The sequence below is a fragment of the Meles meles genome, chromosome 2, assembly GCF_922984935.1.
Source record: "Meles meles chromosome 2, mMelMel3.1 paternal haplotype, whole genome shotgun sequence".
Taxonomy (NCBI): domain Eukaryota; kingdom Metazoa; phylum Chordata; class Mammalia; order Carnivora; family Mustelidae; genus Meles; species Meles meles.
Genome location: NC_060067.1, coordinates 109,973,627 through 109,992,598, shown reverse-complemented (window position 1 = coordinate 109,992,598; position 18,972 = coordinate 109,973,627). Strand labels below are relative to the sequence as shown.

The following is an 18,972-nucleotide window of genomic DNA, read 5'->3' as shown; positions in this document are numbered from 1 at the left end:
AAGATACAAACTTGTACGGATAGAATTGTGCCTACTCAAATTATGTTCAAGTCCTAGTATCTTGTACCTTTTAAACGTGACCTCATTTGAAAATAGAATCTTCGCGAATGTAATCAGGTTAAGATGAGGTCATACTGGATTATGCTGGACACTGATCCAATGACTGCTATGCTTATAAGAGGGACACAGACACAGGCAAGGAAGACTGGGGGCAGAAGCCAGTTGATGACAAAGCAGATACTGGAGTGATGCAGCTGTAAGCCAAGGAACAACAAGGATTGCTGGGACCACCAAAAACCAAGAAGAGGCTAGGAAGGACTTTTTTCCCTTTAGCCTTCAGAGGGTACATGATCCATCTTGATTCTGAGTTTTAGCCTCCAGAACTGTAGGGAAAAAAATTTCTGTTGTTTTAAGCCACCCGGTGGTAATTTGTTATGGCAGCGCTAGGAAATAATACAGGGCTTTCATAATTAGTGACAATCTGCACAGTGCCTGTAACGATTTTTCTCCTCCTTTCAAAATTAACTTGTGCCTCATTCCATATCAAATAATTTAAGTAAAAGGCATAATACAGTTGACCCCTGAACAACACAGGTTTGAAATGCATGGGTCCACTTATATGTGAATTTTTTTCTATACAGTACAGTATTGTAAATGTATTTTCTCTTATGATTTTAACATTTTCTCTAGTTTATATTCAGAATACAGTATATAATACATATAACATTAAAAAAGTGGTAATACACTTACTGTGTTATCAGTAAGATCTTGGGTCCATGGTAGGCTATTAAGTTTTGAGACAAAGTTATACATGGATTTTCAACTGTGTGAGGGGGTTGCTGACCCTCATCCCCACATTTTTCAAGGATCAACTGGATTTCATGCTACTAAACCATACTTAGGAAAACCTGAACCTTTGAGAAATACAACTTAAGACATATGCTTTGCTCTTCTAGAATGGTAGGGGCTTTTATTTACATACCTTGCTCACAGACCTAATTTTAAATGGATAACTATATTACTGGGAATAAAGCAACAAAAATTAAGAGACCGTGAATATCAATACTAAATCTAATGAACTTTCTACCAAATGTGTACATAATTTGAGATGCCAATGAGTAAAAAGAACAGAAAATTTATCCAAACTCAGTGAAGGCTTCTGAAATCTTGCTTTAGCTATGACAAAGAATAATCACTATTTTAAACATAACTGCTCCACATTTACCAGGAGAAAATAAAAACATTTCCTTTCAGCCCCACCTTGCCAATGTCCTCATACAAATGTTTAGCTTGGATTTTTGCACTTTCTGAAATTCAAGTTCTTAGTGTTGTTGTTCAACACAGTCATTGAGGCAATTATACAGATATATGGCAACCCAGTTCTGTTATCATTAACTGAGAATCATACATGATTGTGGATATATATACAATTATATATTTTTCATACATGCTTATTTATAGGAACATACAGTTACATTAGCTTGCATATTATATGCTATTAGACAGATGCACATATAAAGTTAACTTTGTTCACTTTAAGAACCAAGAAATATATTATTTAATAGAAGTACATACAGAAGGAAAGGACAGCTAAGGGCTATTTCCTTTTAAATTTAAGACAAAATTGATACTCGATGGCCTTTTAAAATAATCTAGTCTGAAGAATTACATTTGGTAATTGAAATAAGTTACCACCATTACTGAACTTAGGAAAGTACATTAAAGAGATTCTTTACTCTTCGGTGATTGCTTTAGAGCCACAAAAAGGCATCACAGAGGAGGAACAGAGATGGGCTCCATAGTCCAAAAGAAATAAATTGTTGACTTTATCAATCTAATACTTCTTCCTAAGATAACTGCATTCTTTTGAAGTAATTAAGTTGAATAAAAAAGCTGCAAATAGGAGGTAACCTCCCAGACAGAACATTTCAGTAGACTTACAGGAAATTGATGAATATCTACCTCCACAACTAAGTAGGCAAAAATCAGAAAGACACCTGATATAAACATAAAAAAATAAAAACTGAAAGGTCAGAAGGCACATTCTAAAAAATATAATCCAGTAAATAAGAGAGAATGAAGGTTTACCAATAAAGTAAAATTCTCGAGAAACTTGAGACTTAGAAAACTATTTTAAAAATTACACATTTAAATTTTATGTAAAAACAAAAAAAACTTTCTTATAAGGGCTTTTTATCAATTAGCTCTAAAAAGAGTTTTAAAAATTGACAACAGAAATAAGAGGAAATAAAATTTTCTCCCAATTAGAATATTCTATGAAGGACCTCATTTTCTCTGGCTTTCCTTAAACTAAAAAAAAAAGCAACAACCAAAAAAACAAAACAAAAAACAACAGATGACATTAGTGTGGCATAGAGTTCACTGTAGATTCATTACTATTTTCTTTATCTTGCTTTTCTTCTTCATGTGGTGATTCTAGCTCATTTCTGCTATTTTCTTCCTCACTAGAATCACTGTCCAATCCATCTTCAACCCTGACAGATGTCTTATCATGCGAAGAACTTTCACAGGTTTTGTCTGTGGGAACAGCTCCTTTCCGTTGGGGTAAGATAGTAAAAAATGCTTCTTGCCAGTCTTTGGTTTCCAGATATTCCAGAATAATCTCAAACACTGCAACAAAGACAAAATCCATACATTTCTTAGCCACGTTCATCACAATGCTGCATTCTGTATTTTAAAATACACTGCCTTTGTATTAAGAGTGCTAAGATGTCCTAGTAACGACACTGTTTGTATCACTTCCTTCTCCTATGCATTGTAAGAGCCAATCTGCCCCAAGGCCCACTAGGCCTGTTACCTCATCTCTAGTTTTTCCTCAATTCAGTTCTTGAGCACTCAAAGAACTACCATTATCTTTTGTCAATTATAATCATTAGGAAGGGAACCATTTTCATTTCCTTCTTATTCTCCTTATCCCTTTCACTTCTATATCCTTTATATGCTAACAAACTAGAAACAAACAAAAAAAACCCGGTTAGCATTAATCTAAATTTCTTGTCTTTCCTATAGAGAGTCACTCACTCTGGGGAGTATCTTGCCCCCCCTTCCTTTTTTTAACATTAGAGATAAAGAATATAAATACTGTCTGCAAGGTACTCTCACTTTAATGTATTGCTAAAGGGCTTAATTTGAATTTCTTTATGGAAAAATAATTTCCACTATCTATCAAAGGTCTTAGAAGAAGTTCATTCCTTGAATCAATAAATTCATTTCTGTAATTCCCTAGAGTGTGCTGTAGAGAAAGTGTTTAATTTAGCACATAAAAAAAGCCCAATAAATAGTTGTATACTAACAAAAATCTCTACTAAAAAAAAGAAAAATCTTAGCAAAACTCCAGGCAAAACTCAGGTCTAAAAGTATCTACTACAATGTTATTTACAAAAGTAAAAAAGAAAAAAAAATCAACAGTTACATTACTGTATATTCAGATGATGGAATATTATGTAGCCATTAATAATGATTCAATGACAGAAAATAAAATTATAAATGGGAGAAAACATCCAAATTTATAATATTTTATGCAACAGAGTAAAAATCCAATTATGTAATAATATTATATATGCATAGGAAAAGAACAGGAAGGACACACCCAAGAAATTAATACCAAGTAACTCCGGGTAGTGGAATTATAGCTTACTTTTCTACATTTCTAATTTTTTCTAAAATATGCAAGTATTATTTCTATATTCAAAGTATAAATGATTAATTTTATAATTTTGTCTCCAGCAAGATTTGTGTTTTCTACTTGTCCAAAGGTAATGTTATTCTTCACACTGTTCACTCAAGCATATTTTCATAATCCGCTTATAGCTTACCATGATTAATTGCCAAAACCTTCCTACTATTCATCTTCACAAAATTTCCAAGGGGGAGCTGTGCATGATCAATTCCATGATCTGATGCTTGTTTATATGTGAGTCCCTAAAACAAAGATACTATAACTTGGACTAGAACATTAGATTATTTTAATTTAAAGTCACAACAGAATAAGAAACAACTTTAATTCAGAGAACATTATCTGACGAAGTGTGTGTGTTTGTGTAATTGCTAATCTGGAAGCGTTCTTTCGACATTAAATATCGTCAGAATGTTTAGGGCATTTGCTTTAATAGCTTTACAAATGAGGAAACCAAAGACTAATTTAGTGTTTCCTACCCCAACACAAAGCTCCTCAGTGGAAGAACCACAAGAAAAATCTGGCTCATGCCTTTTGACTCAGATAGCTCTTCACCATTCCACACTGCCTTTCTCTCAGTTTAAAATACTCAAACTGAATTCCTAGAGAAGCATCATCACTCTTCCCGTGAATGTAAAAACATATAAAGATAAAACTATGTTTCAATTACATAACAGTAAGAAGCACAAATGGCAAAGACAAAGTAAATGAAAACCTGATTTGAAAAAAATTTTAAATTGCCTATAAATTTTATTTTCCCTATCAATTAAAAGACTGTTAAATATAAATTTTCTCCTCAAAATTAAAATTCTTAAAGCCTGTTCTAAACAGAACTGAAGTAGCCAAAAGTCAAAGTACAGGAGAAAGAACAGCTAAATTTCTTAACCAGTGGTTAAATAGTTTGCAAATTTTAGGGACAAATAATAGACTGAGACAGGTGCTTTTGAAAACAAACAATGTAGTTCAGAAAAACATACAATATTAGAAGAAAAAAATTTGATTCTACACAATCAACAAAATGGAATTTTTCCACTAAGAAAAAAATTTTAAGAAGCTAAAGATCATTCTGATAAAAATTTCCTGTGATGCTACAGAGCTGCACTCCCCAGTTACAGCCACAATTGTGACTGCTTAAGTTTAAATTGATTAATTTCTCAATCAAACTATGTAAATTACACGTGCTCAACAGCACATGGCTATCATAATGGACAAGATGATATAAACTATCCCAACGTTACACACAGTTCTACCTCAGAGTGATGTTATACAAGAATAATGAATTATTTCATATTATTCTGATAGCATTTCCTTAGACAATTGGTAAACATGTTTTTCTTGAGTTGGGTTGAATTTAGCATACTGCAAAGTAGCTGGCCAAGTACAAAATAATGTTTTCTTTTAGAAAGTAAATTTCTGTAATTTTTCATTCAAGTGAGGGTAAGGTGGTGGTGGGAAGAGACAAAAGTACAAAATACAAGAGAAAAGAAAACATACCCCATGAAAATTACATATTTAAAAACTCATATAAATTTACGATTTGGCATTAATTTTTGTATAAATTGGTATAAATTTTACCATCAGCAGCATCTACTATCAATACAGCATATCATTTAAGCATGTGGACTCTGGAACAATCTGCTGGTGTCAAATATCTGCTTTATCACCTACTACTATTGAGTTTAGACTTAGTTTCTCTGTACCTCCAGTTCCTCATCTGTAAAATATAGATAATAACAACACTAACCTCACTGTGTTGTAGGTAGGATTAAGCAAACTAGTAATATATGTGAAACGCTTTCTTAGCTAGAAAGGTGACTGGATTATATATAGTAGGCATTCAATAATGATCAGCTATCAGTATTATTGATACTATCAAGAAAATTGGTATATCCATTTTAAAGTATGAGCAAAAGTAAAAATAAAAACTTAATAGTACCTTGTGATGGTTGTGATCTACTAACCCTCCAATCACATAAGCCTTTGATTCATCTAATTCCCTCAGTACATTAGGTGAGTCTGATGTTAGATAAATTAGGTCTTCTTTCTTTATGAATTCACTATAATGCTCTGCTTTGATGTGGATATCCTTTAAGACATAAGTAGAAAGATGTTATTAATTAATAAGATTTTGTAAAAATTGGCTAAAAAGGATTATTTTCTTTTCCTTCAACAAAGCCACCCAACAGCATATGAAAGGAAGTACGAAACAACATTTTATAATTATTGAGAACCTACTACTTCAATTCCTCTTCGCTTCACACCCCAATTATTTAAGTAGCCTCCTATTGCTATTTCCCTGTCTCTAGGCCCAGATCCCTCCAGTTTACTTCTATATACCAATGGCAGACTCACTTTCTAAAAACTCTACTTTCAATGCTTTATTTTTACCTGTAGGATGAAACTTAAACCCCTTTACTTAGTAACTCTTTCTTGAATATGGCACGAAAGTAGCTTTCTAACTTTGGCTCTGTTCCAGCAAAACAAGTGCATTTTTTTGGGCCACAATCTGCTCAAACTTTTCTCTAACCAAAGAATGCCTCTTCCAATCCTTCCTATCCACCTGCATGTATCATCACAAAAGGATTATAGATTTAATAAATTCTACGCATCTGTTTTACAAAGATCACATTTGAAATCTTCACCAAAATTACCAGGTCAGAGGTACAAGACTGAACAACAGTTAGCAGTCAAAATTTTGCAAACTACATTGATAAAATAAGAGACGATGCATCATCAAACTCAGATGGCATTTACTTAGTAATTTTTAAAGAAATAAAAAATGAAGGAGATTTTTCACCTTAAATGTATAACCTACTAAGTAATAAATAGCCGCTTTTCTGGAAAATGGTATTATTAATTCGATGGCCATGCTTAATAGGGGGCCCTAGAGGGCCCTGAGTAAAGACCAATTAACTTGTGAGTCTCTGGAAAACTGGTGGTATAAATAATAAATTCAACAAGCCAGAAAATAACTGAAAGTATGCCTATACTAATTACATTATTTCTTAGGAAAATAGGCATGGGTATAAAACTTGGTAAATATGTTGTACTTTAAAACTTAGGAAAGCTTTTGAAGAAAATGTTCCACACCATAGGCTATTATTAAAATAAATGCAGGGGTGCCTGGGTGGCTCAGTCGTTTAGGTGTCTCTTGATTTCACCTCAGGTCATGATCTCAAAGTAATGAGATCAAGCCCCATGTCTCTGTTTAGGATCCTCTCTCTTCTTTCCCCACCCACCTCTCCAGAAAAAAAAGAAAAGAAAAGAAAAAAAAAAGGCAGTATTATGGGATTAGTGAGTGTGAGAGGGAAAGTTTATCACGTTAAAAACTGGCTCTGAGATATAAAAAAAAAAAAAAAATAGGACTAACCCAGTACTTCTCTGAATAGGGTAAGGTTCCTCAGGGATTAGTACTAAAGCCAATCTATTCGTCATCTTTGCAAATGAGATCAGTTTAGTCCAATAGAAAGAAAAAATGTGAGCCACATATGTAATTTTAAATCTTTCAGTAGACACATTAAAAAAGCAAAAATTGGTGAAATTAATTTTAATACATTGTACCCAACACATTATACCCAGTATGTTATCATTTCAACATATAATAATTTTTTTTTAAAAATTTCAAGCAGGTATTTCACATTCTCTTTTTTTTTCTGTACTGTCTTTCAAATCCAATGTATATTTCACATTTATAGCACATCTCCATTCAGACCAGTCCCATTTCAAGAGTTCAGCATCCACAGGTGGATAGTGGTCACCATATGGGATGGCACAGATTTAGCAGAAACAGAATATAAGTACATTTCCAAGTTTCGAAGAGATTTCACTCTGGTGATGTATTATCAGTTTGCTAGGTAGAGATTATACACACAGACTTTAAAATTTTTCCTGTTTTAAAAAAATTGTTTTAAAGTTGGCAGTAAAGAACAAATTGAGGGTTGCTGCGGGGTGGGGGTGGGCAGGGAATGGGCCAGATGGGTGATGGGAATTAAGGACTACACTTGTTGTGAGGAGCACTGGGTGTTATATATAAGTGATGAATCACTAAATTCTACACCTGAAACCAATTTTACCATATATGTTACCTAACTAGAATTTAAATTAAAAAAGAAATACAAAAATAAAAAGATAAAGTTGGTGGCAAAATAAGTAAGACTTAATGAGAACATGTAAATAGGCATTTCAGTTTCTTTAGCTTCTACCATATTAGACTTAGGTATAGTGATATACAGGGTTTAGAGACTGTCAACTCTCTGTATCAACTGTATTTATTGGCATTATGTAGAATTTAAGTAAAAAATTTAAGCATAAAAATACTTGGAATTACGTGAGAGTTCATCTATTTTAATTACCTTCCAGTTGACCCATCCTTTGTCATTTTCATCCATGTTCTTTTTCAATTGGCCTCCATGGCTTGTCAAGTAAAACTGATAAAAGAGATTGGTGGACACAGAAAGAAAGAGCAAATAACTATCAGAGTCCAGTATTTTATTTTTCTTCTAAAATCATCTGATCATCAATGAACCATAAAATACAGTCATTTTAGAAAAAAAATAAATTTGTGACATGCTTTAAAACATACAAGAATAAATGTGTGATAAAAGTGACATGTTTGCCCAGAAAGAAAACAGGCAGCAGAATTACACATAGTTTGTCCTGCTCTGGAATCATGGGGAAAGCTTTACTTTTCCTCCTGGTGAGGGCATCTAGAAATACTGCCAAGTCAAAGGAGGCCCTTCTCTGTGGGGGAAGACCCGCACATGGACCAGTAGGTCTGGGCCTCCAGGATGGTACCTTGTCTTCCCCATTCCCCTTGTTCTCTGTGTGCCTCAGAGCCAAAAGCAGTTTGTATTTGTGAATGTGAAAGTTGTTAAACTTGTGTCTTTCTGATGTGTCATAATGCGTACTTTACTGTAAATGCTCCAGTCTCAATAAAATATATTTTGGATGCATGGAAAAAAAAAAAAAAAAGTGACATGTTTGGTCTGACTCATAACCCACTACCTTGAGTATTCTATCCACATTTTTCTTCCATTTTACAAGCAGCTACAATCTGACTCTCCCTTAATAATCGCTTCTCTACAAACTCCCTATATTTATGTCAAGTTTTCATTCAATTTCTTTTGCCACCACTGTTTTTTACCAGTCCAAAGTCTTCACAATTTTCCTTTGATTCTAAACCCTGACACCTATTCCAAGTCTAATCAAGGGTGAGAAGAATATAAAATGTAAAAATATAAAAATACTATTACTTGATAAAAAGAAAATAAATATCTAACCAGAAATATATTAAGAATTTCTAGTTCTTAACATCAGTGAGCCAGTGTTCATTTTTAGGTCACCTAGAATTCAAACAAATAGAAAAAAGACCCTAGCTACTCTTAACAGCGGGAGTACCTTTCCAAATGGCCACAGATTCAAAATCCTTTAGGTAGAAGAAACCTAACCAACAGGTACGATGGCACACATCAAGCTGGGAGAAGTTCCCTCACTTTCGGTGAGGAAAGGAGTTGAGAGCTGAGAAACTGGTATGAAAATACATATATATCCTTTAGCAAAGATGTTCAACTACACAGGAATGAGGTCAGTGGGTACAAAACACAATGACTGTGCAGCGTGTGACTAAGACTGACATGGGAAAAAATGTTGAAAATACTTTATTTTTGTATCAAATTAGGACATTTTTCAAATAGGCATTTTGTTCTTTAAGGAAAAGCATCTGCAAGATTCTCGTATAGGCAACTGGGATTATCTACGCCTTTTCCAGAGGAAGTTATAAAAGGAACCTGGAATCTGTTTTAAATTCCCCAAACATACCTGCACAGGATGCAGTGCTCGCCGATTTTCGGCATAACATCGCTGAATCTGCTTATGAAGTTTCTTAATGTCCTATAAAAGAGTGCGATTTTTAAAGCAGCACTTTGAAAATCACCTATGGCCATTCCATAATCTTAGTAGAATAAAATAAGCAAAAGAGAGGGACTAGACAGGTACATTTTTTCCTCTGGAAATACAGATCCTTTGTGACATTTTCCATTCAACTTCTGTACATACTGACATAATAATTACTATAAGTCAAGTCAATACCCTGATCAATAACTCAATTTTGTATCCACTTAAAATGCTAATTCATGAAAGTATTTACTCTTCTTAAAAGACAACAAAAGGGAGCACCTGGGTGGCTCAGTCGTTATGTGTCTGCCTTTGGCTCAAGTCACGATCCCAGGGTCCTGGGATCGAGCCCCACATCGGGCTCCCTGCTCAGCCAGAAGCCTGCTTCTCCCTCTCCCTCTGCCTGCCTCTCTGCCTTCTTGTGCTTTCTCTCTGTCAAATAAATAAATTTAAAAAATAAAAATAAAAAACAAAAGAAGAAAAACTCTTGTAGAGTCACACTACTGCTATTTTCATAACTTTTAACGGTTTGGAAAGTAAGTAAAGCATGTTTTCTTTGCTAACATTGTTCAGATAGCCAGTTTTCTCAAATTACTAAATAAGAAATAATTCTATTAAACCAAGCACATTTCTTACTTTCTTCTTCTGATTAGGACAAATAACAAAAACACTCCTGGATCTTTATGATTAATATACAGTTACTGAGTCTTATAACCTAATTACAGTGTCTGTCTCTCTCTTCTATGCATATAAGAGCAATTTATTAGCTAGTTTAACTTGAAAAACTTTAAGATACATTTTAGTACATAAGTTTATATTAAAGTGATATTACCTATTAAAGCAAGAATTATTCAACTTTTTTTTTTTTAAGACTTTATTTATTTATTTGAGAGAGAGAGTGAGAGAGCACAAGCAGGGGGAGTGGCAGAGGGAGAGGAAGAAGTAGGCTCTGGGCTCCCCCCAGGATCCTGGGATCATGACCTGGGCCAATGGCAGACACTTAACCAACTGAGCCACCCAAGCGCCCCTCAACCTACTTTACCTACAGGATTTTTCTGACAATGATTCATGATACCTTTAATACCATCAAGCTGTCAAAACTGCAGTCAATGATAAGGCGGAGTGTACTGTGGACAACATCTCTTCGAATACGTTTTCTGTCATTTCCATCTACATTTGATTCCAGTTGACATTGTCGCTCTAATTGTTTTCTCTTGCGTTTTTCCTTCCGCTTTTGTCTAAAATTAGGAATTGAAACTTTCTGTTGTTATTTACACATTCAGATATTTACAAGACTCTTCTAAATAGACCAAAAAAGCCAATAATTTTTTAAAATTAGCAGGCTGAACCATATAAAACTGCTACTTCTGTGGATCAAATATCAGCAATTTTATATCGTCCACCAAAGAGCTTTAGATAGAAAGAACATTATTTTGCAAAAGCAATAAAATACTTTCTACACAGGCCCTCACTACTCCTAATTTCATTTATCATTGGTAATACACTATACTAAGACTTTTTAACAAATACTGAATTTTGGACTTAAGGATGAATTTTTATTTTTATAATTCTTCTCCTACATGATTTTCAAACAACATTAATATAGAATAAAGCAAAGTCAGAGTGTTTTTTTAAAAACACTTCATACTTTTCCTATAATCTACACTAACTATAGTTTATTTTCCCTCAATAAATGTTGGCATTATATAATAATAGCTTCAGCTTAACTGCTCTCACCAAAACCTACAATGATTTTTCTAGCAAAATCAATGTTGGGCCCAAATTTGATCTTACTGAGGAGGTTATTTTTGTTCTATATCTAGGACACGGATGCTAACTATATCCCTTATCTAAGTCAGTTATTTCAAAAACTGTGCTGCTACTCACAATAGGCTCTGTGTGACAAAAAGTGTAGTGTAAATCTACCAAGATGGAAACAAATACAGTTTTAACAGCCAATTGACAGTGCTAACAACATACATAGCCCCAATTTTAATTATCACAGTTACTTTTGATGTGTCAAAGGGCTATGCAAAGTTCAGCACTCCTGAATGGTACAGCATATATATACATTTTGAAACATACTTGCGGAGTTCTCTTTGTTCTTCCCATTGTTTCTGTTTAATTAGCTTCTTCATTTGTCTTTTAGATATTGGTTCAAACTCTTCACCTAATCTTGGCTTCTGGCTCTTCTCTTGATCTTCACTTAAGCTTTGCTTTCTTTCAACATTAGAAGACTCAGTAAATGCTGGCAACATTTCAGAAGACATTATTTGATGCCTCTGAAAAAAACTGAAAAGCAACTTTTGATGTGAACAGGTAAGTCTCTCTCTCTCTCTCTCTCTCTCTCTCTCACACACACACACACACACACACACACACACACGGAGAGTTTAAAAAAAAAAAAAGACCAAAAGATGTAATTAAAATTAAATCCTATCAATAATGAAAAAAATATATAAATTTAGACAATTAAATGTCATTTACTGGCAAAGACCATTTGATGAAATGGGTGTTTGCATATACTATTAGCAGTCATGGCAATTTTTCCAGAAAGTTATGCAGATCTGTGTATCAAGAGTTTTAAAATATCATGATACCCTTTGACCCAGTAACTTATTTCCTTAGAATAAAATCCTGTAAATGGATTAGAAATATACACAAAATTAATGCAAAAGAGTATATGTACCAGAGTATAATTTTTAACAATGAAAAATTAGAAATTACTTGAATGTCAGCAAGAGGGGTCTGTAAATAAATTACACTTCATCTATAACATGGGCTGGGAATACTAAGCATCCAGTAAAAATCCCGTTTCCCAAAGTTATTCAGTGAAAAAAGGAAATGGTTATGCTAAGTAGAAAAAAATAAAAACCAAAAACAATATAAACATTATGTCCAACTTTGTTTCAAAAAGAATATGTACACATAATCATGTTTAATTTTTACCCACTTTTTTTGCATTTTCTGTATTTTATATAATGAAAGTATATTGCTTTATGAAAGAAAAAATACTTTTAAAAAAGTGATGGGAAGAACCTTTTTTTAGTTGTTATTAATGCTACAGTACAAGGGAAAGGTTATTTTCATTATCTGGGTGTATACTCAGAAATGATTTTTGACAAAAGATATGCTATAGATTTATATATTTTGGACAGTAAAGAAAACAAATTTGGTTGCCTCTCAGTATATTTCATTGTAAATACGTAATTATAAATATCCACCTTAGTCACAGTTATAAAACAAAATATGTAAGCTGATCTTATAATCAGTCATGGGAGGTGCAGGACCATCTCAAACATATTTAATTGGACTAACCACCCACATCTTCATATCTATTGTCCAGAAGTGAATTTACCTTCAGATAAGGAAAGAGCTAAAAATACTAAGATGTCTTTTCTCTTTAATAGATTACTAGCACTACAACTTAAAAATTTATTTATCCCTAGCAAAGACTAAGCATGATTTGCAAATGTTCTATTGGCATTAAAGAAAACTCTATGATTCTTCCTTCTTAAAGAGATGGCTAACAAGTCTGTGCAGAAAGCTAGAATCTAAGAGAAAAATCCCAACAATTCAGATAATGGAAAGGACAAAAACTTGCAGGAGATAATTTAAGCAGTTTTATTAGGGTCGCTTTCTTTAAAAGTGTAATGTTATAACAGGACACGTGGGGATAACTAAGAAAACACAAAGTTTACCAGACTTTGACTGAAAGATGAATTTTAAGATGTGTGTATTAGGGGCTACAGCAAAAACCCTGGTGTTTTGCTAAGTCACAAATTACTGAAGGGGAAAGAACCATCTGATAATCCAAGTAAGAGTTCGCAAGTTTTCCTTATGCCACTAACTAAACAGTACTCTTAGTCTGGGAGTAAATATCTCTTAGAAATGACAACCCAAATTTGATTTTATACTGGAAACTGCCTGTGGGCATGCATGAGGTCTGCTTTTGCCTAACAATTATTGCCACATTACATTACTAACAGAGTGCCTGGCAGTTAGTAGATGCTTATTATATATTTGCAGAATAAACAAATGAGTGAATATATTACAAAAGTTTTAAAAAGTAATGAAAATGGTTAAAATGAACACTTGTTAATTCTTACTGTGCTAAATAATATTATCTAAATTAATCCTTAAAACAACCCTATGAGGTAGAGAGCATCATGCCGACTTTACAAAGAAGGCACCGTGAGATAAAATAACTTGCCTCAAATTACAAAAATACTAATTAATTCCTAAGAAACAAGGCATCTAGAACAAATCTAGGACAAAGTCCTCTAAATACTTGCTGAATGAATAGACAAATGAAGTGATGGAGCTAAGATCCAAACCCAGATCCAACTCTACTCTCTCCCAGAAATCCAAAATCTTATTTAAAAAATGAGGATTTCCAATGATTGTAAAAGAGCTGTGCAGCTTCACCCCTACTGCTGGAGGGCTCTGAGAACACTGTGTCACTGAAAGAGGAGAAAAAATAGCTCCAGTTAAATTCCTATGCAACTGAATACAAAAATGGGACAGACTATTCCTAGAGATAGTTGCCAAAAGTTCATGTTTTGAGGCATCCTATCTCTCAATCTTGAAATAGATGACAACAGTAGATAAAATCCAAAGGGAAATAAAAAAAGTATAGCTTCTCTCAAAACCAAGAACTAAAATAGATGTTGTTCCTGCTGGGTCTGCAATGTAAAGGCAACTGGGAGTTCTCCTAGCTTTAAAGAGGATGGGAGAGAGAACAGCACTTTTTAAAATTATTATTAAAAGATTTATTTACTTATTTTAGAGAGAGAGAGAGAACACATGCACTGGTGGGTGCCGGGCAGGGAGAGGGTCAGGGAAAAAGAGAGAAGCAGGCTCCCTACTGAGCAAGGGCTTAATCTCACAACCCTGAGATCACAACAGGAGCCAAAATCAAGAGTCTAATCAACTGAGCCCCAGGCACCCCTAGCACAGAGTTTAAGATGAACCTTAAACTAGTGTTGGGGTGGGGCTCCTTTTTCCATGAAAAAAAGCCTGAAAACAGATGAAATTTAGACTAAAGGCTTATACCTCACTGGTTACGTGGGAAACCTGAAGGAAGCCGTGTCTAGGTCTCAGCTATAACCGGAGCCAAACGATGAGATGACATATGAACTCAGAACACTATAGAATTAGAAATCTGAATCACCTTTGCAAGCTGTGCGTGGAAGGAAGCATTTAACAGGGCCAGGATAGGAGCAACCACAAATTCAGCAGCAGATAGAAAGATGGTTTTGAGGGGTGGGTAATGACAATTCTATAAGAGGACTATGCAAAGCAAAATTACACAAAGACAGAAATGATGGGAAAACCCCAGAAAAATCAATGATCAGGAGATAAATCCACTCTTCACAAATTGAAAATAATAGCACAATGTGAAAGACTTTAAAATAAATTTGGTTGGAATCTTTCAGAGATCATAACAATAGAACAATAAAAACAAAACCGGAAATTGGGACACAGAAGCAGGCACAAAATAAGCAAAAGAAGAATCTATGAAAAAGAGCCTATTGGAAACCAATAAATAAAGACATAAAAATTTCAAGATATAAGACAAACTCCAGATTACCTGGAGCCCAAGAGGTAATGGATGAATTAGAAGACATCCTGACAATCTCAGAATTCAGAGAAACAAAATGACATGAAAGACTTAATAGGCTGAGAGAGATACAAGCAAAAAGATAAACTGGAGATCAATGTACAACCTTGAGTTCATTCATTAAAGAGTGTTTTTAAAAAGCTGGAAAATAAATAAGCATTCACTTAAGAAACAGGAGATGGGGAAAATCAGCAAGCCTGAAAAAATTAGAAGAAAGAAAATTTTAAAATATATATTGTGATCCCCAGAATCACTTTTACTTCCTTTATATACATAGTCCATTAAATAAAAGCAATGCATGTATGCAAAACCGTACAAGGTAGAGAAAACAAGCTAAACCTGTTCCACTAAGCTAAATACGCAAACTTAAAATTTACAGGAAACAAATTGCTTCCTTCATAAAACAATGACTCATATTCCAAAAAGGAACATTTCTGTTCATCAGTGGCATCGTGTTTTGCTGGTTCTTTATTCTGTTAAAAAACTTCAAGTGTTGATTGGCTCTATAATGTGAAAATTAAAAAAAAAAAAAAAAAAAAGGCAATATACAGCTATGTTTTATAGCTCATGTACACCAGGGGGAGCTTTTGTCTTTCCTACCTGAGAAGTCTAAAATAAATTTAACTTGGCGTAAAGGTCAGGAGCCAGTTGACATTTTCCATTATTTTTAAAGCTATTCTGAATTAAGAAAATACATTGCAACGAGTGAATTTTTTTAAGCTTTGATAAGCTAGATACATTGAGGCACAAAATAAAAATGATGCTAGCTTGAGACCCAATATATTGCTGCTTACATCACACTCTTCAAAGATAAGTATCAACTCTCACTTCCGATACCATACAATAAGCAATTCACCATGTATAGCTCGTTCAGATGACCTGAAGCAAAATGTGGCATTTTTTACTAGGTATACTTGCTTTTTAAAGTTTGTGCCACAGTTTATAAGTTCCATAGCAGTTTTGTGTTCCTCCCTCCCATGCTGTGACACAGTGTATTTTCATTTATTCAACCACGTTCAACAAATATTTAAGACTATTTTGTAGCAACTATAGAAATATTTGTGTGAAATTTAGTTTAATATAGAATTTTTACAAACTTGGTTCATTTTGTAACAGTTAGTTACAGAATTGGGTTATCAGACGGTCTGATAACACCAAGAACTGGATAAAGGTGACTAAGGTCATTTGGAGTGAGACAAATAAATAAAATAAAATAAATAAATAAATAAATAAATAAAAGTCATCTCAATCTTCTTTGTATTTCCAGTTCTCAGCACAGCTTCCAGCAGGGAACAGACATACATCAGACAAAAGTAAAAAATAAATAAATAAATAAATAAATAAATAATGGACTTTGATTGGGCTAAATAAACAGTCTTCATAACTTATTACAACCTCCCCTCCTGAAAGACCCAAACGAATGTTGGAATAACTGCAAAATGAAATTGAATGACCTGACAGTGACAGGTCATTTTAAAAAAGTGAGAGGGAAAGAAAACCTTTCTTAAAAGGCGCCGGCCAGATCTGCATATCGAAAGCGCATGATTTAGCTAGGCTGGTATACGGAGAGGGGAAGGAATTAGAACCACCAAAACAAAAAGGGAGAGAGTCATCTGCTGCTATCCTCTTTATATCTCTAGAAAAAAAAATCCCGAATTTCAACACTTAAAACAGTTCACTGAAATCAAGTAACGCCTGTCTTCTTAAAAAACCATCCTCGGCTCACCACTATGGGACTAAAAGCACCTGCAGCAACTTTCCCTTGAGCTCTCATCACTTCAGCCCCTCGCTGGGAGAAACGAGGTAAGGCGGATTTAAAGAGGTAAAGCGACAGCTCGCGGTCTCTAGTCACCAAGTGGCAGAACCACACTCGTTTTCCAGCCTTTCGGGGTCCAGATCTCCCTCTCCCTTCATTATTTGGAAACTCACTCTCTTCATACACTAGGGACCGGATCCCGGATCCCCCCACACAAACGCCGACCGTAAGCACTCCCACAGCGGGTGGGCAGAGCCTCGCCCAACACTCCCCTCCAGGGAACCCGTCAGCGGAAGCACGCGAGCAGGGATTAAACTACAGCCAGCGAATCAGGGAGCTGCGTGGCACTGGGGACGCGCTCTATCTGACATCACTTCCTTCCGGAACGGGGTCGCGGCTCCATTTCTACAGCCCCACTCCCCTCTCCCCCGGAAGCCGTGTTGCTGGTCGAGAATGGCACTCGCCAAGAGCCCCTTTTGCGCCCAAAGAAGACCAGAGAGTAGGCAGGCGCCAGCGGCAGTGCCAAGAGACTTACGGAGCCGAGGAGTTGTCAGGGAACTGAGAGCACCAACACAGAGCCTTCTCGTAATGGTCTTGATACAGCTCACGAATCTTCCTTCCGAAACTTCAACTCCCAGAGGCAGGGACGGCTGCTATGCGTAGGGGGCCACGGCGCGTACGCCTTTACGTCATCAAACTGCGCCACATTTGGACCTGCAGCGAAAGAAAGGGGAGGGAGTTCATGTTGGGCGGGTCCTGGAGTGAGGGTTTTTGGAGGGGAGGAAGTTACACTGTCTGATTTTGAACCTCAAAGCAAGTGTATGCTTGCAGGCATGTATTCATTTATATATTCCTATGGGGATAGAGGAGGGGTGTAAGGCATAACTACTTTTATAAATTTTAAATGCGAAACAGTGATGGAGAGCTCTTTAATTCTCTACTGGAGATGGAAGGAAAGCATAGCTACGCCTAAACTATGATGTATACGGAAGAAGGTTGTTAGTATCACATGATTTCACACTACTCAAATGGAAAATCAAATTGGAAGAGTGAATCAAATTCCCAGTAAGGTGCAGTTAAATCCAGGATGTTTAAATTTTTGTCTTCATTATACCCTAAGTCTTGACCTCCATTCATTCCTTGAACTATTTTTCTTACAGTTTTGCAAAACATCATGTGACGTTTCATTGTTTATAATACACGACCTTATATGATCTTTTTGCTATATATAGACCAAGTCAACTTGAGGGAGAACTGAAGCATAATCTAGTAGACTGTCGTTTTTAGCTTTTCTTTTAGCCTTCTTCTAATAGGTGATTACTGCAGAATTTGAAGATAAGAATGAGATTTGAATGGATGAATAGAAGACTGCCATATTGGTATGTGAAGAATTGTGAAGTAAATTATTCTTGATACTTGAAAACATAATTAAACATGTTTAAAGGCTTTAATGAATAGAAAATTAAGTTCAAAATTTAGTTCTCTAATCACAAAACTGAAATGATTCTTGCTTTAAACCCTCAAATTTTACTTGAAAAACTAGGTCAGCTATAAGACTGTTGTGGGTTACTTCCTGTTTCTTCCTCATCTTAAATCTAAAAGATCTCTTAACTGAACATTGACAACAAATTCTGGATCCATTTCTGATGTTAGTAGGGCATCTCTTTTCCAGCTGCCTCTATATCAGGGCAAAGAGTAGCTAAGTAAGGATTAGTAATTGGATATGTAGCCCTTCACATGTAGGTCATTAAACTCAGGCTGGCATAATGACGTGCCAAGTTTTTCAACAGCTGTTCAGTGCCTCTCAGGATTCTGTTTATGAGTAATAATATATTTTTTCAGTGTTACTGTTTGGCATCCTTATGTATTTAAAGCAGGAGTTTTTTAAGTTACCTTAAAAACCTTCATATTGTCATGGTAGAGTCAATAAGTTTTCTTTTGATATAGCCATTTTAACTTTATAGTCATGTGGTGCAAATATTTAAGTGATTCTACTATCAATGA

The 18,972-nt window shown here is 34.8% G+C and overlaps 1 protein-coding gene across 3 annotated transcripts; it reads right to left on the bottom strand.

Moving 5' to 3' along the window:
• Positions 1 to 2,198: 2,198 nt before the first annotated feature.
• On the bottom strand, positions 2,199 to 17,616 carry TRMT10A (tRNA methyltransferase 10A). 3 transcript variants are annotated; one of them, XM_045987858.1, is made up of 8 exons: positions 17,504 to 17,616; positions 11,675 to 11,881; positions 10,665 to 10,827; positions 9,515 to 9,586; positions 8,050 to 8,124; positions 5,634 to 5,783; positions 3,837 to 3,942; positions 2,199 to 2,631 (listed from the first exon to the last, which is right to left on the bottom strand). In XM_045987858.1, exons 2-8 carry the CDS (start codon positions 11,857 to 11,859, stop codon positions 2,363 to 2,365), a joined length of 1,020 nt encoding a protein of 339 aa, XP_045843814.1. In that variant the 5' UTR covers positions 11,860 to 11,881; positions 17,504 to 17,616; the 3' UTR covers positions 2,199 to 2,362. The 3 variants fall into 3 exon arrangements, with proteins under 3 accessions (XP_045843814.1, XP_045843824.1, XP_045843833.1); XM_045987868.1 differs by lacking the exon at positions 17,504 to 17,616 and adding an exon at positions 17,142 to 17,260; XM_045987877.1 differs by lacking the exon at positions 3,837 to 3,942.
• Between the last annotated feature and the right edge of the window lie 1,356 nt (positions 17,617 to 18,972).

What these genes read in the sequence shown, in the direction of transcription:
- TRMT10A (XM_045987858.1), bottom strand. Translation starts at nt 11,859, where the DNA reads ATGTCTTCTGAAATGTTGCCAGCATTTACTGAGTCTTCTAATGTTGAA. An exon ending in GAACAAAGAGAACTCCGCAA is followed by an intron (nt 10,828 to 11,674) that starts GTATGTTTCAAA and finishes TCCTAATTTTAG; the next exon opens with ACAAAAGCGGAAGGAAAAAC. An exon ending in TAGATCACAACCATCACAAG is followed by an intron (nt 3,943 to 5,633) that starts GTACTATTAAGT and finishes TCTTTGTTTTAG; the next exon opens with GGACTCACATATAAACAAGC.